The sequence below is a fragment of the Felis catus genome, chromosome A3 (genome assembly GCF_018350175.1).
Source record: "Felis catus isolate Fca126 chromosome A3, F.catus_Fca126_mat1.0, whole genome shotgun sequence".
NCBI lineage: Eukaryota > Metazoa > Chordata > Mammalia > Carnivora > Felidae > Felis > Felis catus.
This window is the reverse complement of record NC_058370.1, coordinates 930875-950859: the sequence shown is the minus strand read 5'-3', so window position 1 is coordinate 950859 and position 19985 is coordinate 930875. Positions and strand designations below refer to the sequence as shown.

Genomic DNA, 19985 nt, shown 5'->3' with positions numbered 1-19985 from the left:
TCCCCCTGTGAGGGTGTCCTGGGGGCGGAAGGAAGGAGCAGAGGCTGTGACGGCCAGATGCATCTGGGGGCGGGTTGGGGAAGGGCGGCTGACCTCTCCACAAAGGTCGTGCAGGACACCGGTCTGCTGTGGGCAGGGTGTGGGCGGTCGTGGGGTGTAGGACTCCCCAGATCACCGCACTTGGGGTGGTCAGGACGGAAGATGGTCCACGACCTCGTCTCCCACAGGCGGTGCGCCACGAGTGCCCTTGTGTGCCCCCACCTCGGGGTCTGCCTCTGGCTGTGGCTGGGTGTTGCCGTGGGACTCGGCCAGAGACAAGGTAAGGACGTGGCGGGGGTGCTTCCTGGGAAGGTGGCCCAGTCAGCGCCCAGCCCCGGCCCAGGCCACACCCGCCCAGGGCACAGCCCCCACTGCTCTGCCTCCTGCTCCTGACCCTCCCTGGGAGCCGTCGTCCCAGGCCGAGGTCGTGCTCTTGAGGAAAGGCGGGACGCCGGGGGCCACCTGTGCTCCTCTGCCCAAAGCGTCGCCCTCCGCTTTTTGCTGGACCTTTGGCCTTGCCGTCTTCCGGCCCAGCCCGGGGCTGCTGCTGCTTTCTCGTTTGTTTCTATCGCATTTACACGTTTTGCATCCAGTTCCTACAGGCGTGTTTTGTTTTGCGTTACTCAGGACACCTCCTCAGCAGAAAGTTTCCAGACGGCACAAATGTGGAGTAGAAAGCGGAGCCCCCTTTTCCTCCTGTCCCCCCGGAGGAGAGCACCGTTCTCTGCTGTCTGCCGCCTGCTTGTGGCAACTGCAGGCACTGGGAGAGGGCAGGGCCGCCCTGCCTCTGTCCTCGGCACCCGCGTGGCCACCGCCTGTGGCCGCTGCACCGCGTCTAGCCAGGGGCCTTTTCAGTCCGATCGCTTCCTCGTGGGAATTTACATGTTTCCCTGTGGGAGTGACGTGTTTTGGGGGAGTGACGTGACCCCAAAAGGGACACGGCTGCGGGGCCGGACGGACTTCCTTGCCGTGTTCCCCACGCGGGGTGCTGGTTTGGACAGATTCTGGGAGGGCCGGTGTCTGGCCGCCAGCGCCCCGGCTGTGCCCCCCGCCGAGAGGGCTCCCCCGAGTCGAGGGAGGGCAGGAGGCCACACGTCACTGCCCGGATTACTGCCCAAGGCCCCTTGCGTCTGACTCGTGGTCTCTGTTGACACGGTCACGGCAGCGGGGCACACGCGTGGCCACACCTGGTGTGGAGTCCGCCAACCACTCTTTTGTGGCACGTCTCCTTAGTTCTCGTTGCACATTGGCAACTGCCGCTGGGTCGTGTCCCGGGTCCCCGTGGCTCTGACAGGACCACCCCAAGGTGGGGCCAAGTCACTTGTGAGCCCACGGACCTTGAGGTCAGGACTCATTCAGTATGATGGATGGTCTCCCGGCCCCTAGGAGGCCAGGGTGGGTGGGGGCCCACATGTCCGGGCTGTCTTCCCCGGGGATGGCCCTGCTGAGGGGACAGGCCCCCCGCTGTCCGCCCTGTGCCCCACCACGGCTCCTGACATGCAGACCCCAAAGGCATCTGGGATGCCTCCCCCAGGGTGTCGGCGGCCCAGCAAGACACAGAAGCCTTTTCATGAGCAGGAGCTGGGGGGTGGGGGGGTCCCTGCTCACAAATGGCTTTTTATGGCTGCCCCATCAGACGTTCCCTGGTGCTCCCAGCGAGCAGCCTGGCCCATCCGGGGGCCCAGCCCAGCTGTTTCCCACTCTGAACCACTGGTCATTGTGCCTGCCTTGGGACCCCCCCAACCCCTGCCCTGCTCCCCACACCCCATCTCTCAGTAGGGGCATCCAGAAGAGGCCCATCTCTGTCCCTATTTTCCAAAAATAGCCATTCCTGCCACAGAGCTCCCGGAAGCTTCCCCGGGAGGCCAGTCTGTGTCCTAGGGCCCGTCCTCCACCACCCTCCTCCTCCCAGGACAGCCGCAGCTCCCCTCCAGGGCTATGTGGACTCTGGGGGGTGGGGATGGGGGAATCAGGCAGCTCCGGGCCCCAGGGCAGCAGCCACCACATGGGCTCCACGCTGGGGATGCCAACCAGGCCGTTCCCGCCAATCCTGGATGCTGGCCTGGGCCCTGTTCGGCAGAGCCGGCCAGGCCTCCCTCCTTGGCTCTAGCAGGTGGTCCCTCTCAGCCCCAGATGGGGCCTCAGGTTCTCAAGTTGTCCCCAGTGGGGCCAAGGCACCTGGGGTGGAGGCTTTAGGGGGCACAAACTCTCTGGTGCTGTCCTCGGGTCAGCCCTGACCACCTGGTGCTGTCTCCCCAGAGAGCGGCCGCCTGAGGCTGGCGGTGCTGCCTGAGGACCGGCTGCAGATGAAGTGGTCGGAGTCGGAGGGGAGCAGCCTTGGCTACCTGGTGCAGGTGAAGCCCATGGCAGGTAAGGTGCCCCTGGGAGGGGTGCCAGTGCCCTGCCTGTCGTCCCACACCCGTGTGCGTCTGCCCCACCGGCACGGGGAACGTGGCGGGAGAAGAGCCTTTAAAGGTCCCGCCGCTGTGTCCCCACATCCGGCACACCCAGAAGGGGTCAACCAGTGTCTCTCGAAGAAACGAGTCTGTTCTCAAGCTTCCCCTCCAGAATTCTGCACACCTACCTAACGGACATTTTGCAGGAGGGGGGCCAAGAGCCCTGCGAAGGTACAGCCACAGAGCACCCCCAGCGTGATGTTGGCTGCTGGTCTTAAAAACTTCAAAAACTGAGATTTGACACCAACCCTGAGTGTGTAATTGCAGGAAGTGGCACGCCCTGGAGGGGGAAGGGGCTCCCCCAGCCCACTCAGGCCCCTCCCCCGGCTCCAATCTGTCTCTGCTCCCAAGAATGACCCCTTTCTGACTTGGGGGTAGTTTTCTAATATTTTAATTAAGCCAAGGCTGCTCATCCTGTTTTTCAAATCTTTTCTATTTTTTTTTTTTATGTTTATTCATTTTTGAAAGACAGAGAGCACAAGCAGGGGTTGGGTGGAGAGAGAGGGAGACACAGAATCGGAAGCAGGCTCCAGGCTCCAAGCTGTCAGCACAGAGCCCAACATGGGGCTCGAACCTATAAATTGTGAAATCATGACCTGAGCCAAAGTTGGACACTCAACCGACCAAACCACTGAGGCGCCCCTAAACTTCTTTTAATGTTTATTTTTTGAAAGAGAGGGAGAGAGAGAAAGAGAAAGAGGGAAAGAGTGTGCTCGGGGGAGGGACAGAGAGAGAGGGAGACACAGAATCCGAAGCAGGGTCCAGGCTCTGAGCTGTCAGCACAGAGCCCGACGCAGGGCTTGAACTCATGAGCTGTGAGATCATGACCCGAGCCGAAGTCGGACGCTCAACCGACTGAGCCACCCAGGCACCCCAAATCTTTTCTATTTTTGTTAATGCTTTTGGTCTACTTATCCTATTAGTCACTGAGAGAAGCACTTTAACCCCTGCTTGGCTTGTAGAAATGTCTTCCTCTGCTTGCCTCAGTGGACTTTGTATGTTAGGCTGTGTTCAGGTGCATGTGAATAGGTGCGTGTGAGTCTGGCATGACTCCATCTTGCTGTGGAGTGCTGCCCATTACCTCTCGTCAGGTGTCCCTCTGCACCAGGGCCACTGGCTCTGCTGGGCGCTGCCTGCACTACATCATCTACTCAGCCTTCTGTCACCTGTCACCATAGATGCGCCTTCCAAGGAGCACATAATTGGTGTTGGTTTTGTCCTGTGTGACAATCTTTGCCTTTTAACTGAGATTTTTTTTCCCATTTACATTTAATGAAATTACTGATGTATTTGGGTTTGAATCTAACATTTTCCTATTTATCTTTTGTTATACTTGTTATGATTTTTTTCTCTCCTTGTCCTCTCTGAAACTGAATTTTTATGGAAGAAATTAAACACCTAAAAGAGTGTGGTATAATGAACTTCACATTCCCATGACTTAGTCTCAACCGTTATCAATATGTGGCCAATATTTCGTGATCTCTCTCCAACTCCTTCTATATATTGCGTTATCTTAAAGCAAATCCAAGACGTCATGTAGTCATATAATCCCGTCTGTGAATATTTTAGTAGTTTTGTCTAAAAGGAAGGACTCCGAAATAACTCCAGTAGTAGCATGCCTAAAAAGTAAAAATGTTTCAGAGGTGTCATTAAATATTTTCTTGTGTTCTCATCTTCCAGTTTGTCTGATAAATACTTATACTTGACTTCTTTGAATTTTTATCCCAACAGAATCCACACATTTTATGTGGTTCCTATGTCTCAAGTAGTCTTTACTCTACAACTGTTTCCTCTCTCCCCTTTTCTTTGACATTTATTTGTTGAGTAAAGAAGATCGCTTTCCCGACATTCTGTGTTTTGCTGATGGCATCTCCATGGTGCCATGTATACCATTCCTCTCTCCCTGTATCCCCTGTAGACTGGCACTTCTGCCCCAGAAGTTGGTCAAATTCCAATCTGGTTCTATTTTGTTGACAGAAATTCTTATAAGTGATTCTATGCAGTTTCTACTGTGCCACAAATGGAGGTACACAGTGTCTGGTGTCTCTTTTTTTGTGAAGTTAGGATTGATCAGTAGGTATGAGATTATTGAACACTTTTCATTATTATTCCGTGTCCCCATCATCTTGGTGGTTATGGTTCCTTTATTCATGTGGCAATCACCCTGGAGACGACCACCAGGAAGGACATTAACTTGTCAGCAAGTCCTGTACTTGGCCGCTACACCGCCTTTCCCCCGGTAGAGACAAGGCCTCTGATCATCGCAGCCACATTCATCCCCTTTCTATGCACATTAATTCTGTATCTATATTAAATCTCAGAGCACATTTTAATTACTGTAGTTGACGTGACGTTAATTTAGACCAACTCACATGTACACCCCTTCTCTTTATTCCTTCCAGAGTCTTCCAATCTGGGATTTTGTTTTTTTTTTCCTGCCTGAAAATACTCCTTGGCATTTCCTGCAGTACAGTTCTGCCAGATGCAAATTCTCTGGGCTTTTGTTTTGTTGTTTGCCTGAAAATGTCTTCATTCTTTGTTCTTGAAAGATACTGTTGCTGGGTATAGAATTTGGAGTGGGCACTTTCTTTCGGCACTTTGAAGAATCCTTTTACCGTCTTCTGGCTTTTATTGTGTTTTCTCGAGAATTCAGCTACCAGCCTGATTATTGCCCCGTGAGATGTAATTCCTCGCTTTCCTTCCTCCTGACTGCCTTCTGATTTTTCCCTCTGTTTAATTTTGAGCACACTTAATCTGATGTTCTTGGTGTGGGTCTCTTCTTACCTCGCTGCAGATTCATGGGGCTTGTTGGGTCTGGGTCTTACTGTCGTACAATTTTGGAGAATTCTTTAGCCAAGTCTGTGCAAATATCACTTGTGCCCTGTTTGCTGTCTTTTCTCTCTGTGGGACTCTCATCACACATGTGGGCCCTCTCCTGTATCTGTGCCTCTTATTTTCTTCTATATTTTTAATTCTCCGTTCTTAATGTTGTGTTTTTATTCTGACCTATACTCCACTATTCATCTCTTCGTTTGTGCATAAGAAGCTGTTAAGTCATTTTTAGAATTCCTAACTTCAAGTTTTTGTTTTTCCATCCTAGAATTTCCATTTGGAAAATATCCATTTGGTTTTTACATTTGAATTGCTTTTTTACTGTTTCTAGTTTGACACCTAACCTCATAGGCTTATCCCTAAATCTTCAAACTAGTTTGCATAATTATTTAAAAGCCCCGTAACTTGTCCAGAAAAATCAGTGGTCTCTTCCTATTGTCTGTTGTTTCTCTTAACTTTCTACCACTTCCTCTTGCTCCTTGTACACCTGGTTATGTTGCATTGAGTACCAGCCGTTGTGAAAGCTTACAGAAATAATTTATGACCTTATGTAACATTGTCTTCCTCCAGAAAAAAAAAATTGTGGGGTGCCTGAGTGGCTCAGTCGGTTCAGCATCCAAGTTCGGCTCAGGTCATGATCTCACGGTCCGTGAGTTCAAGCCCCGCGTCGGGCTCTGTGCTGACAGCTCAGAGCCTGGAGCCTGCCTCGGATTCTGTGTCTCCCTCTCTCTCTGACCCTCCCCCATTCATGCTCTGTCTCTCTCTGTCTCAAAAATAAATACACATTTAAAACAATTTAAAAAAAATTATGTTTCTGACAGAGGCAATGGGAACTAGCAGTTTGGGGTAATCTTTGTTAAATTTTAGAGGTTGGAAGTATTTGAAGCTGGGCTCCAGTCCCTTCAAGGGCTGGTCTATTCTCGTTAACTCTTGCTCTTAAGGGTAGATCTTTATGGTTTCAACCCAAAAACGCGGGGGCATGTGCCAAGAGTTCACTTCCAGCCCAGACTTCCTATTCTTGCTTCTTAAGCCCCCATAACCTTTGTCCTCATGGCCTCTCTTCCAGACTCCCTGCGTTGCCAGTTCAGGCTGTTCTAACAAAGCACTCCAGACTGGGCAGCCTAAACAACATTCAGTCCCTACAGTTTGGGGGGCTGGACATCTGAGGTCAGGGTGTTGGCACCATTGGGTTCTTGGTAAGGACCCTCTTCCTGGTTTACAGACAGCTGTCCTGTCTCTGTGCCCACTCCTGGGGCTTCTTCAGAGGGGCACTGACCGCATCACAGGGGCTCCACCTTCACAACCACTCACCTCGCCGTGGCCTCACCTCCTAACACGATCACCTTAGGGGGCAGGAGGTCAACGTGTGGATTTTGGGGGGATGCCAGCACTCACCCTGTAGCACGGCCCCGGCCAGGCCTGCTGTAGGGGCGCCCTAGCGGCTGCATCCCTGCTCTGGGTTTTGGATCGTGGCCTCAGCAGCTCTCGGCAAGCAGCTTCTTTAAAAGTCCTCCATCTAGTTCTTCTAGCTCTTACGGACGGAGGGTCGTGTGGTCTACCAAGTCCGCCGTTGCCCGTGGTCTACGCGCCGGGGCGGACAGGTGGGCAGGTGCCCTGCAGTAAAGCCGAGAGCGACGGCCGCCTCGGTCAGCGCTTACTGAGCTCACACGTCAGAGCTGCTCGCCTGCGATCTGCTCAGTGCTCCACCTTCGCAAAATACTTGGCTTCTTTTAACGATGACAGGCCTGTAAGAGTTTGTGGGGATGCGGGATTAGGACCTAGCGTGTGTGAGGCCCTGGCTACGTGAAGCCAGCTGCATCGCCAGTGGGGTGGGGGTGAGGGGCAGGCCGTGGGACCCGAGAGGGGTTGGAGGAGAGAAACGGCAGCCTTCGGGAGGGGGTGAGCGTGAGCAGAGCTGATCCCAAGAAGCCAGGAGTCCAGAATCCCCGAGGCCCTGTTGTGTGGCGCGAGCACCGGGCCAGGCAGGGTGTGTGTGTGTGTGTGTGTGTCCGCGCCCGCACGCACGTGCACACATGCACACGTGAATCCCCCCATCGACTGCTCGCTAATCACACATCTGTGCAGGTGGGCTTGGCATCCGACAGACGGGGTTAAATCCCGATTCCACCGTTGAGTGACTATGTGGCTTGGTCCTTGGGGCCTCGGTTTTCCCTCCTACAAAGTGGGGGCAGTGGGTTTGTGAAAATCACGCAGCTTGATGAACGTGACGCACACACAGTGAATGCCTGACAAAGTGGCTCCTAATTACGACAGCGGCAATTCCGCGACTCCCTGGATTTCGCGCGCCCCCATTGCAGGCTGGCCACACAACAGGGCAGAGTCGGCCTTCTCTCCACCTGCAGGGGTGCCGGCCCTTCCTACCACTTCCCCTGCCTGGCACGGGAGATGGGACAGGTGCCCGGCGCCCCCTGACACCCGCTTCAGTGTCTCCTCTGAGCAGACGGCCGCGTCCCCCTTGGGATTTTGCTTGTTTTTCATGCTTGAAACTCAGCCTCGGCCTCAGACCCGCGGAGGTGTTTGCGGGCTGGCACCATGCGGTCCAACCACAGTGCTGAGGGCAGAGCGGGGGCCCCGACTCCCCCGTCTTCCTCTCTCCGTGTGCCCCCATGTTCACGTCCTCAAGGTGTCCCCGAGGACGCTGTGCTGGGCGCCCGGAGGACGTGTGCATAAGTCATGGAGGGTAAGTCCTCGTCAAGGACATGGACGTGTTGCTGCCATGGAGCCACGGACAGGCATTCCCTTTCAGTTCGTTTCCCAGAGTGCAGTCCCTCCCGTCAGACCCCACAGAGAGGAGCAAAGACCTCCCCCCTCTCTGTTCTCTCCCCACCCCAGGGGACGCGGAGCAGGATGTGATGCTGACCACGAAGGCCCCCAAGGCCACGGTGGGGGGCCTGAGCCCCTCCAAGGGCTACACCGTGCAGATCTTCCGGCTTACTGGCTCAGGGACCACCCTGCTGGCACAGAGGGAGTTTGTGAGTAAGTCCGTCACCCCGCCCCTGGAGCCCAGCCGCAGAGCCTGAGCGTGGGGAGGAGCGGGACCCTGGCCCTGCTCTGGCTGGAGCTGTGGCTCTCCCGTAGCCCCCCCACCCCACCCCCCCGACTCTGCTCCCAGCCCCTCGTCCCTCTCTGCAGTAGAGGAGCTGAAGAGGCCCCTGAGGGCAGCCCCGGAGCCCACGCCCTCCCACGAGGGGAGCCCAGCCCCGGAGCCCCCAGTCGCCTCATTCCCAAGCCAAGACCCGCCCACTCTTGGCAGCTCCCGGTGGGATGAGGGTAAGTCGCTGGGGTCTGCTCTGTTCATGGGGCGGGGCGCTTCCTCCCGGGGGACCCCACATTCCAGCTTGACCTGGAGCGTGCCGGCCGCTCTCCTGGCTTCACGCAGATCAGGGGGCACAGGTCACCTCTGGGGGTGCGCACGGGCCCCAGTGTGCCTTGCTTCCTGCACGCGTGCGGCGAGTAAGAGCTGACACACAGCCGTGTCCCCCCAGGACTGCTCAGTGAGGAGCAGCGCCCGCCCAGGGGCCCCGGGGGCAAGGCCCCTTCTCAGCCCACCAAAGACCTGGAGAGGCAGAGCCACCCCAGGGCCCCTGAGGGAAAGACCGAGAAGCCAGGTAAGCAACCAGGGCGCCGGCCCCTGCCTGCTCCCAGGTGGCTGCTCCCGTGTGACCCAGGGCAGGGCAGACAGCTGGGGCATTTTTGGTGGGCCCGTGAGGCCCTGCAGGCGGGACCGTGTCCCCCATTAGAGGGGGGTCTCCTTGCACTTCCCCTACCTGGGAGTCTTCACGAGGGGTCTGTCACAGGGTGGGGGGGTGGGCGCTCAGCCCGGAGGACTTGTCTGTGCGGACTCTCAGGAAGCCCCCGACCCGGGCAGTGGCTCCATCATCTCCAGAGAGCTCCTAGGTCATGGGACAAGCCAGTGAGACCTCAGCCCAGAGCCGCCAGCCATGCTGACCCCCACCTGCCCCAGTGGGCACCCCCTTGGCTCGCCCCCACGTGGACAACTGCACAGGGGGACCGGCACTGCCGAGGCCGCCCGAGCACCCGGGCGTCTCACTAACCCTCTTTGGGGATGCTCTGGGGGCCAACACAGGGACCGACGTTCACGTAGGGACTTGGTCACCCCCCTCACTCCAGCCAGGGCCCCATGGCCCCTCCCTCTCCCTCGGCCCCAGGGAAGGAGATCCTGGGGGGCTGGAGCTGGCCCGGAGCAGCTGGGGGGGTAGCCCTGTGGTGTTGTGGGCCTGGCCCAGCTCCTCGCCACCCACCCTCCCCCCCAGCCAGCCCCCAGTTCCGCTGCACACCCCCTACACCTGTGGACATGATCTTCCTGGTGGACGGGTCCTGGAGTATCGGCCACAGCCACTTCCAGCAGGTCAAAGATTTCCTGGCCAGCGTCATTGAGCCCTTTGACATCGGGCCGGATAAAGTCCAAGTCGGTGGGTACCGGCCCCTTGCCTGCCTCGTGGCCCTGCCCCCCCCCCCCGGGTGTCCCCACAAGTCCTACCAGCATGCGGGGGACGCCCAGCTCAAAGGAACTGGAAGTCAGGGCAGAGGCCCAGAGCCTCTTGGGGAAACAGGAGAGCCCCACCAGTGGGTCTCACCTGTAGCTGACAGGCTGACCCCGCCAGGCCAGGCAGGGGCGTCCCCACAGGGGCATGTGGGACAACCAGGCAGGGGGGAGGTCCCCACAGGGGCAGGTGGGACAGCCAGGTTGGGGGGGAGGTCCCCACAGGGGCATGTGGGACAGCCAGGTTGGGGGGGAGGTCCCCACAGGGGCATGTGGGACAGCCAGGTTGGGGGGGAGGTCCCCACAGGGGCATGTGGGACAGCCAGGTTGGGGGGGAGGCCCCCACAGGGGCAGGTGGGACAGCTGGCTCCTCAGGGCACGTTCTGGTGACCTCTCAGTGTGGAACACGGGGCCTCCCTGGCGTCCTGGCGAGGCTGCGCGTGGGGCCTCCGCTCACCCGCCCTGCCCCCGCTGCAGGCCTGACTCAGTACAGTGGAGACCCCCAGACTGAGTGGGATCTCAGCACCTTCGGCGCCAAGGAGGACGTGCTGGCCGCTGTCCGCAGCCTCCGCTACAAAGGGGGAAACACGTTCACAGGTCTGCCCGGGCCCCCGGCGGCCCCACCCCGGGGGTTTCTGTTTTCGGGTCTCCGTCCCGCGGGTCAGCCTCCCAGATTTGGAAACTTGCACGCTGATCCACCCAAGTGCTATGTGGGCGCTGAGCTTGAGTCACACCTTTGTAAAAAGCAAATCTCTCCTTGCTGACCTTTGATGAAAACGGGGGTTGCCGTCTCCCACGGGCAGACCCTGGGTCTCGCGGTGCTTTGAGGGAAGGGGGTGGTCCCTGCCTCTGGGTGCCCCTCCCCCTGGAGGGGCCAGGACTGACTCAGCGGGCACTGTGCTGGGGTCAGTGGCCGGTGGGGTGGCACCGGGCAGGGAGGGCACCAGGAGGGGCGCCTGGGGCCACATGCCCTTTACCACCGCTGTGCCCAAGGCCTGGCCCTGTCACACGTGCTGGAGCAGAACCTGCGGCCGGGAGCGGGACCCCGTCCAGAGGCGGCCACGGTGGTGATTCTGGTGACGGACGGCAAGTCCCAAGATGATGCCCGTGCCGCTGGCCGTGCCCTCAAGGACCTGGGTGTTGACATCTTTGCTGTGGGTGAGTGGCCCCTGGCCCCCTGCTGGGGTTCTCACGGCGTGGCAGCCCCGGCCGCAGGGTCAGTTCGCACCCCTACTTGTCCACCCGGGCTGGAGGTCTCGTGGCGCCCGTGCCACAGGGAGGACAGTCCCTGCTCGAGGAGCTGCGCACCCGCGGGCGCTCAAGGGGGCGTGCAGACATGGGGCTCCCGGTTTGCACACCCTGTGTGCACCTGCCCCGCTGCGTGTGCTCCGTGCTCTGGGCTCCACGGGCGCCCGGCACCCCCAGCGACCTTGTTCTGCTCACGCCACCGGTCAGTTATCACCTCTGTCCCTCGAGAAAGGAACTGCGGGTGCGGGGGGCTCCTGGGGGCAGTGGGCCTCCTTGGTGCCCCAGCCCCCTTCATGCAGGTGTGTCCCAGGCCCCAGGTTCACGGGAAGGTCTGGGGGTTTGTGGGACTCTGAGGAAAGCACGCTGGCCTCCCTCCCGGCCCCAGACCCCATAGAGACCCAGGCAAGCAGGGCACAGCCCGCAAGGGGCCTCCGGGGGTCCAGCCCCACCCGCAGCAGCACCCAGCTGCAATCTCTCGGGGGGGCCTGGCCGGTGACCCGGCTCTGGGGCCCGCAGGATCTTGGGTACGGGGCTTGGGAAGGCCCCTCGAACTGCGGGGCGACTCAGGCAAGGGGCCCGGCGGTCTCGGCTGTAAGATGGGGCCACGGCGCCTGGTGGGCGGGGCCGGGGCGTCCTCACCGCCGTACCCTGTGAACAGGCGTGAAGAACGCGGACGAGGCCGAGTTACAGCTCCTGGCGTCCCGGCCGCTGGACATCACCGTCCACAATGTGCAAGACTTCCCCCAGCTGGGCACCTTGGCCGGCTTGCTCAGCCGCCTCGTCTGCCAGAAGGTCCAGGGCAGGAGCAGGGCCCCGGGTGAGCGGCGGGTGGCGATGGCAGGGCAGGGACCCCTGGCTGGCTGCAGCCCTGCCCGGCCCTGCCCGCCTGCTTCGGGCAAAGGGGCAGGGCGGTTGCGGCCCCTCTGGGGTACGCCCTGCGCTCCCTCTCTCCTCGGGTCTCGGGGCTCTGAGGGGTCTGCAGCCAGGACGACACCTGCCCCTCCCGGAAGTGCCTGCCAGGGAGGGCAGGGGGAGCCGGTAACGCAGGCTGCCCGCGGGGCTGTTGGCCACTCTCCCCCCTGTCCCACAGTTACATCGACAGCGGGCAGCCCCTCCTCCCCGGACACCCTCTTCACTCCCACCAGCCTGGTCGTGACCCAGGTGACCTCCTCCAGCGTCCACCTGTCCTGGACTCCGGCCCCCCAGCTGCCCCTCAAGTATCGGATCGTGTGGCAGCCTTCCAGGGGTGGCGCCCCCAGGGAGGTGAGACGTGGCTCCGGTCAGGGCCACATGTGACACGGCCATCACGGAGAAAGCATGGCAAGGGTGGTCCCGCCAGACCTGCAGCGGCCACGGAGCCGGAGCCCCGAGGGCAGGCTCGGGTGGCCAGGGGCAGAAGGTGGAGCGCGCGGGGTGCTTTGATGGCCGCCCGGTGGCCAGGGCCGGGGGTGCAGCTGCGTGGGAAGCGAGGACCGACCACAGCCCCCACCGGAGCTGACTGTCTCCCTGCCCTGCACCCGCCGCACCCCCTACACCTGCCCCCTGCGTGCGCCCCCTGCGCCTACCCCCTGTGGCCATCCCCCGCCCTGCACCCCCTGCTCCCACCCCCTACACCCACCCCCTGCGCCCCCTGCGTGCGCCCCCTGCGCCTACCCCCTGTGGCCATCCCCCACCCTGCACCCCCTGCTCCCACCCCCTACACCCACCCCCTGCGCCCCCTGCGTGTGCCTCCTGCGCCTACCCCCTGTGCCCCCTGTGCCCACCCTCTGCGCCCACCCCCGGCTCCACTGAGGCTCCTGTTGTAGGTTGTGGTGGAGGGGCCCGCCTCGTCCGCGGAGCTTCACAACCTGACGGCCGGCACGCAGTACTTGGTGTCTGTGCTCCCTGTCCTCCGGGCTGGGTTCGGAGAGGGCCTGAGGCGCCTCGTGACCACAGGTGGGTGGGGTGGAGCCGGCCGGGCTTGGGGCTCGGGGGCTACCCTACCTGCAGCCTCCCCTTGGAGCCTCATACCAGCAAGGGCGATGCCGCGGGCAGGCCCGGCCTCAGCCCGGTCTCTGGGCCTCTCTGACCCTCAGTGTCTTCTTCTGAGCTGCTCAAACCTTTCACGGAGCTCCCGTCCTACCTGGCCGTCCATGAGCCCCCTTTAACAGCTTTACTGGGAAACGAATCACATGTCGTGCGACTCCCAAGTGTGAGACTCCTCGGTTGTTGGTCTGGCCCCTGAGGGTCACCACAGTCCACTGTAGAACGTTGTCCTCACCTGCAAGAAGCTGTGTGCCCCTGGCCGTTGCCCCCAGTCCCCCAGCTCCTGGTGACTCCAGTCTGCTTTCTGCCTCCCGTGGATTGGCCATTTCTGGACCTTCTGTGTCGGTGGGACCATTCAGCGCAGGGCATCTTTAAGGGGTTGCTAACCTGGGGGCCCTGGCCTCCCCACCCTCAGGGCAGGTAGCCTTAAACAGAAACCCACCAGGCGGCTGTGATTCCCCAGAGCTGTGAGCTGGAGACTCGGCCCAAAGTGAAATGTGGGGACAGACAGAATGGTCTGTGGGCCTTTCTTCCCACCTGCCTCCAGCGGCCCCGTCGCAAGGTCTGCGCTGACCCAGCCGCGCGGTTATTCTAGCGAGGGGCCTCCTTTTCGCGTGCGCGCTTCCTGGAAAGTGCTGCTCTCTTCTTTTCTGCCTTCCCCCAGCGCCTCTGCCTCCGCCCCAGGCGCTGGCCCTGGCCGCAGTGACACCCAGGACCATCCGCCTCACCTGGCAGCCGTCGGCCGGGGCCACACGGTACCTGGTGCGGTGCCTGTCGGCCTCCGCCAAGGGCCGAGAGGAGGGGAGAGAGGTTCGAGGCCAGCCGGAAGGGGAGGCGGAGGAGGGTGCCCGGGGCTGGGGGCAGGTGGGGTGGGGAGGGTGGCGGGCAAGGGCCAGCATGAGCACCACGTCCCCGCAGGTGCGGGTGGGGCAGCCCGAGGTGCTGCTGGACGGCCTGGAGCCCGGCAGGGACTATGATGTCTGGGTACAGAGCCTGCGAGGGGCCGAGGCCAGTGAGGCTCGGGGCATCCGCGCCAGGACCTGTGAGTGCCCGTCCACCGGGCAAATGCCCCGCTCTGGCTCCCCCCCGCCTTCCACCAGGTGGGGGACCGCAGACCCCTCTGGTGGCCCCAGCAGCCCTAGCCCCTGCCCACCCACCCCGATACACTTGGGGACAGGGTGCTGGCTGGTCCCTGAGGCCTCGACGTGCTCTGCAGCCACCCTCGCGCCCCCCGGACACCTCAGCTTCTCGGATGTGAGTCACGACTCAGCCCGTGTTTCCTGGGAGGGCGTCTCGAAGCCCGTGCGTCTGTTCAGGATCAGCTTTGCCTCCAGTGACGGCAGCCATTCAGGGGAGGTGAGAGCAGCACCTGCCCAGGGGCCCTTGGGGGGCGTGGTGTCCAGCGGGAATGAGGTGAACAGGGTTGGGGGGGGGGGACCCAGCACCCTCAGCACTTCCACCCCCACATTCACAGTTGTTGGGTGTTGCTGGGCCCCCGGGCGCCAGCCTTGGCCTGCTGAGGAGCGGCACGGACCATGTCCACCTGGGGGCCAGTCCGCAGGGGTGGGGGGAGACCGGTGGGAGGCCAGGAATTGGACCCATACACCTAAATGACGCCCGTGACGAGGTGTGCAGGGTTCGTGCTGTCCTGACAAGCTGGCTGGACTCTCTAGGGGTTGGGGGGCAGAGGGGGGGAGGCCCCACGTGTGCTGGGCTCCCCACTCCCAGTGCACACTCACTCCCCCACTCGGGGCCGTCATGGGCCGTCCCGCTGGCAGGTCCCAGGCCGGGGTCTCCTCCCTGGCAGGGGCAGCTGGCTCCAGGCCTCCACCCACGTGCCTCACAGGTGGAGGCTCCCGGCAACGCCACCTCGGCCACCGTGGGCCCTCTGTCCTCCTCCACTGCGTATTCTGTCCGCGTCACCTGCCTCTACCCCGGGGGCAGTTCCTCCGTGCTGACCGGCCGCCTGACTACGCGTGAGTGGGCTGCGGTTGCCTGGGGCCCCCAGGCCGCTCCACACCTCCACCCGACGGATGGTTCACAGCAACACATAGCTGCCCTGCGCGGTGCTGAGCCGGGGGCACACGTGCCTGGACAGGTGTGACGACGGGGTGTAGGGCCCTCGAGGGCACGACTCCGGGCACCTCTAGAACCAGGGCTCGTGCCCAGCCTGCAGCCGGGTCCTGGGCAAAGGGGGAAAATGTGGGCATGGCTGCTGGGTGGGGTCTGGGGATCCCCTCTGCCCCCCATGGGGCAGTCACCCCCAAGCGTGGTCCTGCATCGGTGAAATCTCCTTCCCGGGTGCATTAGGATGTTTCTGATGAGTCTTGAGGGGCAGGGGTGCGGAGGCCACCTCCTCACAACATCTGCTTCTCTAGGCCCCGTCCCCCCAGCCTCAGTCTCCCCGCTCTGTCTTCCAGGCAAAGTCCCCAGCCCGAGCCAGCTCTCGGTGACAGAGCTCCCTGGGGACGAGGTTCGACTGGAGTGGACGGCCGCAGCGGCTTCCGGCGTCCTTGTGTACCAGATCAAGTGGACGCCCCTGGGAGACGGGAAGGCCCACGAGGTGTGGGCCGGGGAGAGGAGGACCATCTCCCAAAGCCGGGCTCCGGGAGGGCTCAGACCCTCGTGCTTCGTCCCGGGGACGGCTGCCTGCCCGCCGCCTGTGAGCCGAGCCCCAGGGAGAGGACACCTCTTCACGGGACGGACGCCTGTCCCTCCTCTCCACAGATCTCTGTCCCAGGGCACCGGGACGTGGCAGTCCTGCCTGGCCTACGAAGCCACTTGGAGTATGAGATCACCATCCTGGCCTACTACAGGGATGGGGCCCGCAGCGACCCGGTGTCCCTCCGCTACACCCCCCGTAGGTGACCGCCGCTCTGCCCCCCAGCCGTGCAAGGAGCGGGAGCAGCCCACAGGGACCCTGGACCCTCCCAGCTCCAGGGGCCCAGGGCCTTGAGCTCCAGAGCCATTGACCGGCAGCTCCCTGAGTCCCCCAACCCTCTGGCCTGACCACTTGGGTCCACGGGCTCCCCCCTGAGCCCTCCAGGCAGGTGTTCAGGGGCAGCCAAAGTTTCGGGTTGCCTGGTGTGACAGAGTGCCCAGGACTGTCCTGGAGCTGACCCGGTGCCCAGTGGTCCCGTCTGCGCCGCAGGACGTGGCGGGAGGGTGGGGGCGGGGGGAGCAGGGACAGACCCCCGCGGGGCATGCCGGCCATCCTCCAGCCCCGGCCTGAGCCCCCAGGGTGGCGCCTGCCTCACAGCGCACCGGAGCCCGCCCTCTGACCTGGCCCTGGCGTCCAAGTCACCCGACAGCCTGCAAGTCAGCTGGACACCTCCGAGCGGCCACGTCCTCCACTACCGGCTCACCTATGCGCCAGCCTCGGGCTCGGGGCCCGAGAAGTCGGTGGGTCTCGGCCGAGCAGGGAGGCCACGGCCCATCGAGCGCCCCTGGGTCCCGGGGGAGACACAGCTGCCCTGTGTGTTGAGGGCGGTCGCCCCTCTGTGACGGATGCAGACAAGCGAGAGCAGAGACGCTCCAGAGGGGGCGGCTTAGGTGACCGTGTCCCCCCCGCCCCACCCCAGATCTCTGTTCCAGGACTCAGCAATCACGTGACGCTCCCCAACCTGCTGGCGGCCAGCAAGTACAGGGTCCTGGTCTCCGCGGTCTATGGAGCGGGGGAGAGCAGGACTGTGTCTGCCATAGGCCACACGGGTGAGTGGGCACCAAGACCCCCAGGCCCCACTCGGGCCCCCGACCCTCACACCCAGCCAGGCCCCCGCCAGGACCCCAGATGCAGCCAGGCCTCAGCCAGGACCCCAGACCCAGCCAGGCCCCAGCCAGGCCCCAGCCAGGCCTCCAACCCTCACACCCAACCAGGCCCCCGCCAGGACCCCAACCCTCACACCCAGCCAAACCCCAGCCAAGACCCCAGACCCAGGCAGGCCCCAGCCACCACCCCAGACCCAGCCAGGCCCCAGCCAGGCCCCCAACCCTCACACCCAGCCAGGCCCCAGCCAAGACCCCAGACCCAGCCAGGCCCCCGACCCTCACACCCAGCCAGGCCCCAGCCAAGACCCCAGACCCAGCCAGGCCCCAGCCAGGACCCCGACCCTCACACCCAGCCAGGCCCCCGCCAGGCCCCCGACCCTCACACCCAGCCAGGCCCCAGCCAGGACCCCAGACCCAGCCAGGCCCCAGCCAGGCCTCCGACCCTCATACCCAACCAGGCCCCCGCCAGGACCCCAACCCTCACACCCAGCCAAACCCCAGCCAAGACCCCAGACCCAGGCAGGCCCCAGCCACCACCCCAGACCCAGCCAGGCCCCAGCCAGGCCCCCAACCCTCACACCCAGCCAGGCCCCAGCCAAGACCCCAGACCCAGCCAGGCCCCCGACCCTCACACCCAGCCAGGCCCCAGCCAAGACCCCAGACCCAGCCAGGCCCCAGCCAGGACCCCGACCCTCACACCCAGCCAGGCCCCCGCCAGGCCCCCGACCCTCACACCCAGCCAGGCCCCAGCCAGGACCCCAGACCCAGCCAGGCCCCAGCCAGGCCCCAGACCCTCACACCCAGCCAGGCCCCAGCCAAGACCCCAGACCCAGCCAGGCCCCTGTCCCTCACACCCAGCCAGGCCCCAGCCAGGACCCCAGACCCAGCCAGGACCCAGCCAGGACCCCAGACCCAGCCAGGCCCCAGCCAGGCCCCAGCCAGGACCCCAGACGCGTCCAGGCCCCAGCCAAGACCCCAGACCCAGCCAGGCCCCAGCCAGGACCCCGACCCTCACACCCAGCCAGGCCCCCGCCAGGCCCCCGACCCTCACACCCAGCCAGGCCCCAGCCAGGGCCCCAGACCCAGCCAAGCCTCAGCCAGACCCCAGACCCTCACACCCAGCCAGGCCCCAGCCAAGACCCCAGACTCTCACACCCAGCCAGGCCCCTGGGAGCCTAGAACCCGTGGGCCTCCTTGCTGGAGTCCTGCCCCAGGCTGTGCCGAGCACTGCCGAACTAACAGAAGGGCAGTCAGGGTTCTCATGGAACCTGCCCCCATTGGACAGCGCAAACACCAACCCAGGGGTTAGGACCATGCCGGTCAATGCAATGCATGCAGGCTGATGTGGCTGGGGGCTCCTGGTTGGAACCTTGCCAGTAATGCTCAAAGCTGGGGAACGGGCTCGTAATGGTCCCATCTCTGCGTCTGGGGGTGCAGGTAGCGTCCAGCCCGGCTGGAGTCCCGGGCAAGCTGGCTGTACCTCATAGACAGGGCAGACGAGGGGCCCGGGCTGGCCTCCCTCGATGCACGGAGTACAGGGATGTGGTCTCAGTCGGCCCTGGGGGATGGCCACCCACAGGCAGGACCAGCTGAGGACACCGGGTCACACGCTGCAGAGCAGAGGGCCCACTGAGGCCACTCAGCTGGGCCACTCCAGTCTCCCTCTGTGTCCCCTCCGTAGGGCCATCTAGTTTTGGCTTGAATACCTCTGGGGATGGGGGTCTCCCTACTCAGTGGTGCCTTTACTGGCTCGTGAACAACTTCTAAGCACCCACTGTGCCCCTGGCAGTGGAAGAACCCTACACAGCCAGGGACCTGGCCGGTGTGTCCCTGGGTCAGCGTGTCCCCAGGTCGAGGTGTCCCCAGGTCGGCATGACCCCAGGTTAGCATGTCCCCCAGTCGAGGTGTCCCCAGGTCGGCATGACCCCAGGTCGGCATGTCCCCAGGTCAGCCTGTCCCCAGGTTGGCATGTCCCCCAGTTGAGGTGTCCCCAGGTCGGTGTGTCCGTCTCCCTGGCCCTGCCACCTGGGGCACATCGGGTGGCCAGTACCCTCAGGGTTTGGTGCCCAGTGGGAGCACCCCTGGGTGCGTGCTGTCTTGCAGGGGGTGGAAGTGAGGTCCCCGAGGGAGCGGGACATCATGTCCATCCTTCCCTGAGGCGTGGAGACCACAGGCTGAAGACCAGCATCTCCAGGGCATCTGTGGACTTCAGGGCAGGGCGCTCCCCAGGTGGGGCGGGGCCTCGTGCCAGCCTGGCCCTGACCGACTCCTTGTTGCCTCCCAGCAGCCTGCCCCGCCCTCAGCCCAGATGGCTCCCTCTCAGGTAGGCCTGCCCTTGTGTGACAGCTGACCCTCCACACCCCCCACCTGTCCCCCCCTCCTCTCACAACCGTCTGAGGAGGGTGGCCTGGGACCCCACCCGCCACGAAGGGGCAGTGACAAGAAACAAGGTCCTGTGGTCGTTGGAGGCCCCAGTCTCACCTGTGCAGGGGAGAGTGGGGATGAGGCTGGCCAGAGCTTTATTCCTGCCTCACCATCGAGGTTGCTGAGGCCTGTCCACGGTCACAGCTGGGACACGGCAGGACAGACAAAGCTCTGGGTCCTGTGTGGCCTCCTCGAGGCTCTCTGCTGACTCGAGCCGGGTGAGGGGCCGAGCACGGGGCTCACACAGCGTCTTTAGTGCTTCGTGGGTCTGAGACGCTCCCAGACTCGGGGCCGACGTGAGAGCCACCCGTGGTCAGGCACAGGCGTGCAGAGCAGGGGCGGTGGAGGCCTGTGTCTCCAGGGCCGAGCGTCCCTCGGGGGCCACCATGAGCTGCGAGGCGGAGTCACTCCTGGCGGGGCGCTGAGGCTTCTCTGTCCTGCCCCGCCCCTGCCCCAGGCCTGTGGCCGCGCTGAGCACCCAGCAAATAAGATTTCCCCTTCACTTTGTGCCCTTAGCGTCACAGAAGGTGCAGACGCTGGGAGCCCGCCGGGCCGGGGCAGGCGGTGTGACCCGCCCCTGTGCACCCTCGCCTCTGCCAGGAGGTCGGGGGCTGTGCACCAGAGGGGGAGGCCAGCGGGTGGGCGCCCCGAGTACACGTCCACCTGTG

The 19985-nt window shown here is 62.9% G+C and overlaps 1 protein-coding gene across 12 annotated transcripts in view; it reads left to right on the top strand.

Annotated features, from left to right (window-relative positions):
- The first annotated feature begins 106 nt into the window (after positions 1–106).
- Positions 107–19985, top strand: part of COL20A1 (collagen type XX alpha 1 chain) — a 29582-nt gene continuing 9703 nt past the window's right edge. For 9 of the 12 annotated variants that reach the window (XM_023250993.2, XM_045053391.1, XM_045053389.1 and 6 more), the window contains exons 1-20: positions 107–319; positions 2299–2409; positions 8181–8324; positions 8481–8618; positions 8834–8956; positions 9623–9781; positions 10330–10449; positions 10846–11010; positions 11759–11917; positions 12191–12363; positions 12906–13035; positions 13790–13935; positions 14044–14167; positions 14342–14481; positions 14972–15101; positions 15546–15688; positions 15853–15985; positions 16385–16527; positions 16707–16836; positions 19178–19216. In XM_023250993.2, coding sequence (XP_023106761.2) covers positions 202–319; positions 2299–2409; positions 8181–8324; positions 8481–8618; positions 8834–8956; positions 9623–9781; positions 10330–10449; positions 10846–11010; positions 11759–11917; positions 12191–12363; positions 12906–13035; positions 13790–13935; positions 14044–14167; positions 14342–14481; positions 14972–15101; positions 15546–15688; positions 15853–15985; positions 16385–16527; positions 16707–16836; positions 19178–19216 — 2668 coding nt within the window. In that variant the 5' untranslated portion in view covers positions 107–201. The remainder of the gene's footprint in view (positions 320–2298; positions 2410–8180; positions 8325–8480; positions 8619–8833; positions 8957–9622; positions 9782–10329; positions 10450–10845; positions 11011–11758; positions 11918–12190; positions 12364–12905; positions 13036–13789; positions 13936–14043; positions 14168–14341; positions 14482–14971; positions 15102–15545; positions 15689–15852; positions 15986–16384; positions 16528–16706; positions 16837–19177; positions 19217–19985) is intronic. The other 3 variants (XM_023250997.2, XM_045053388.1, XM_045053394.1) reach the window with 2 other exon arrangements.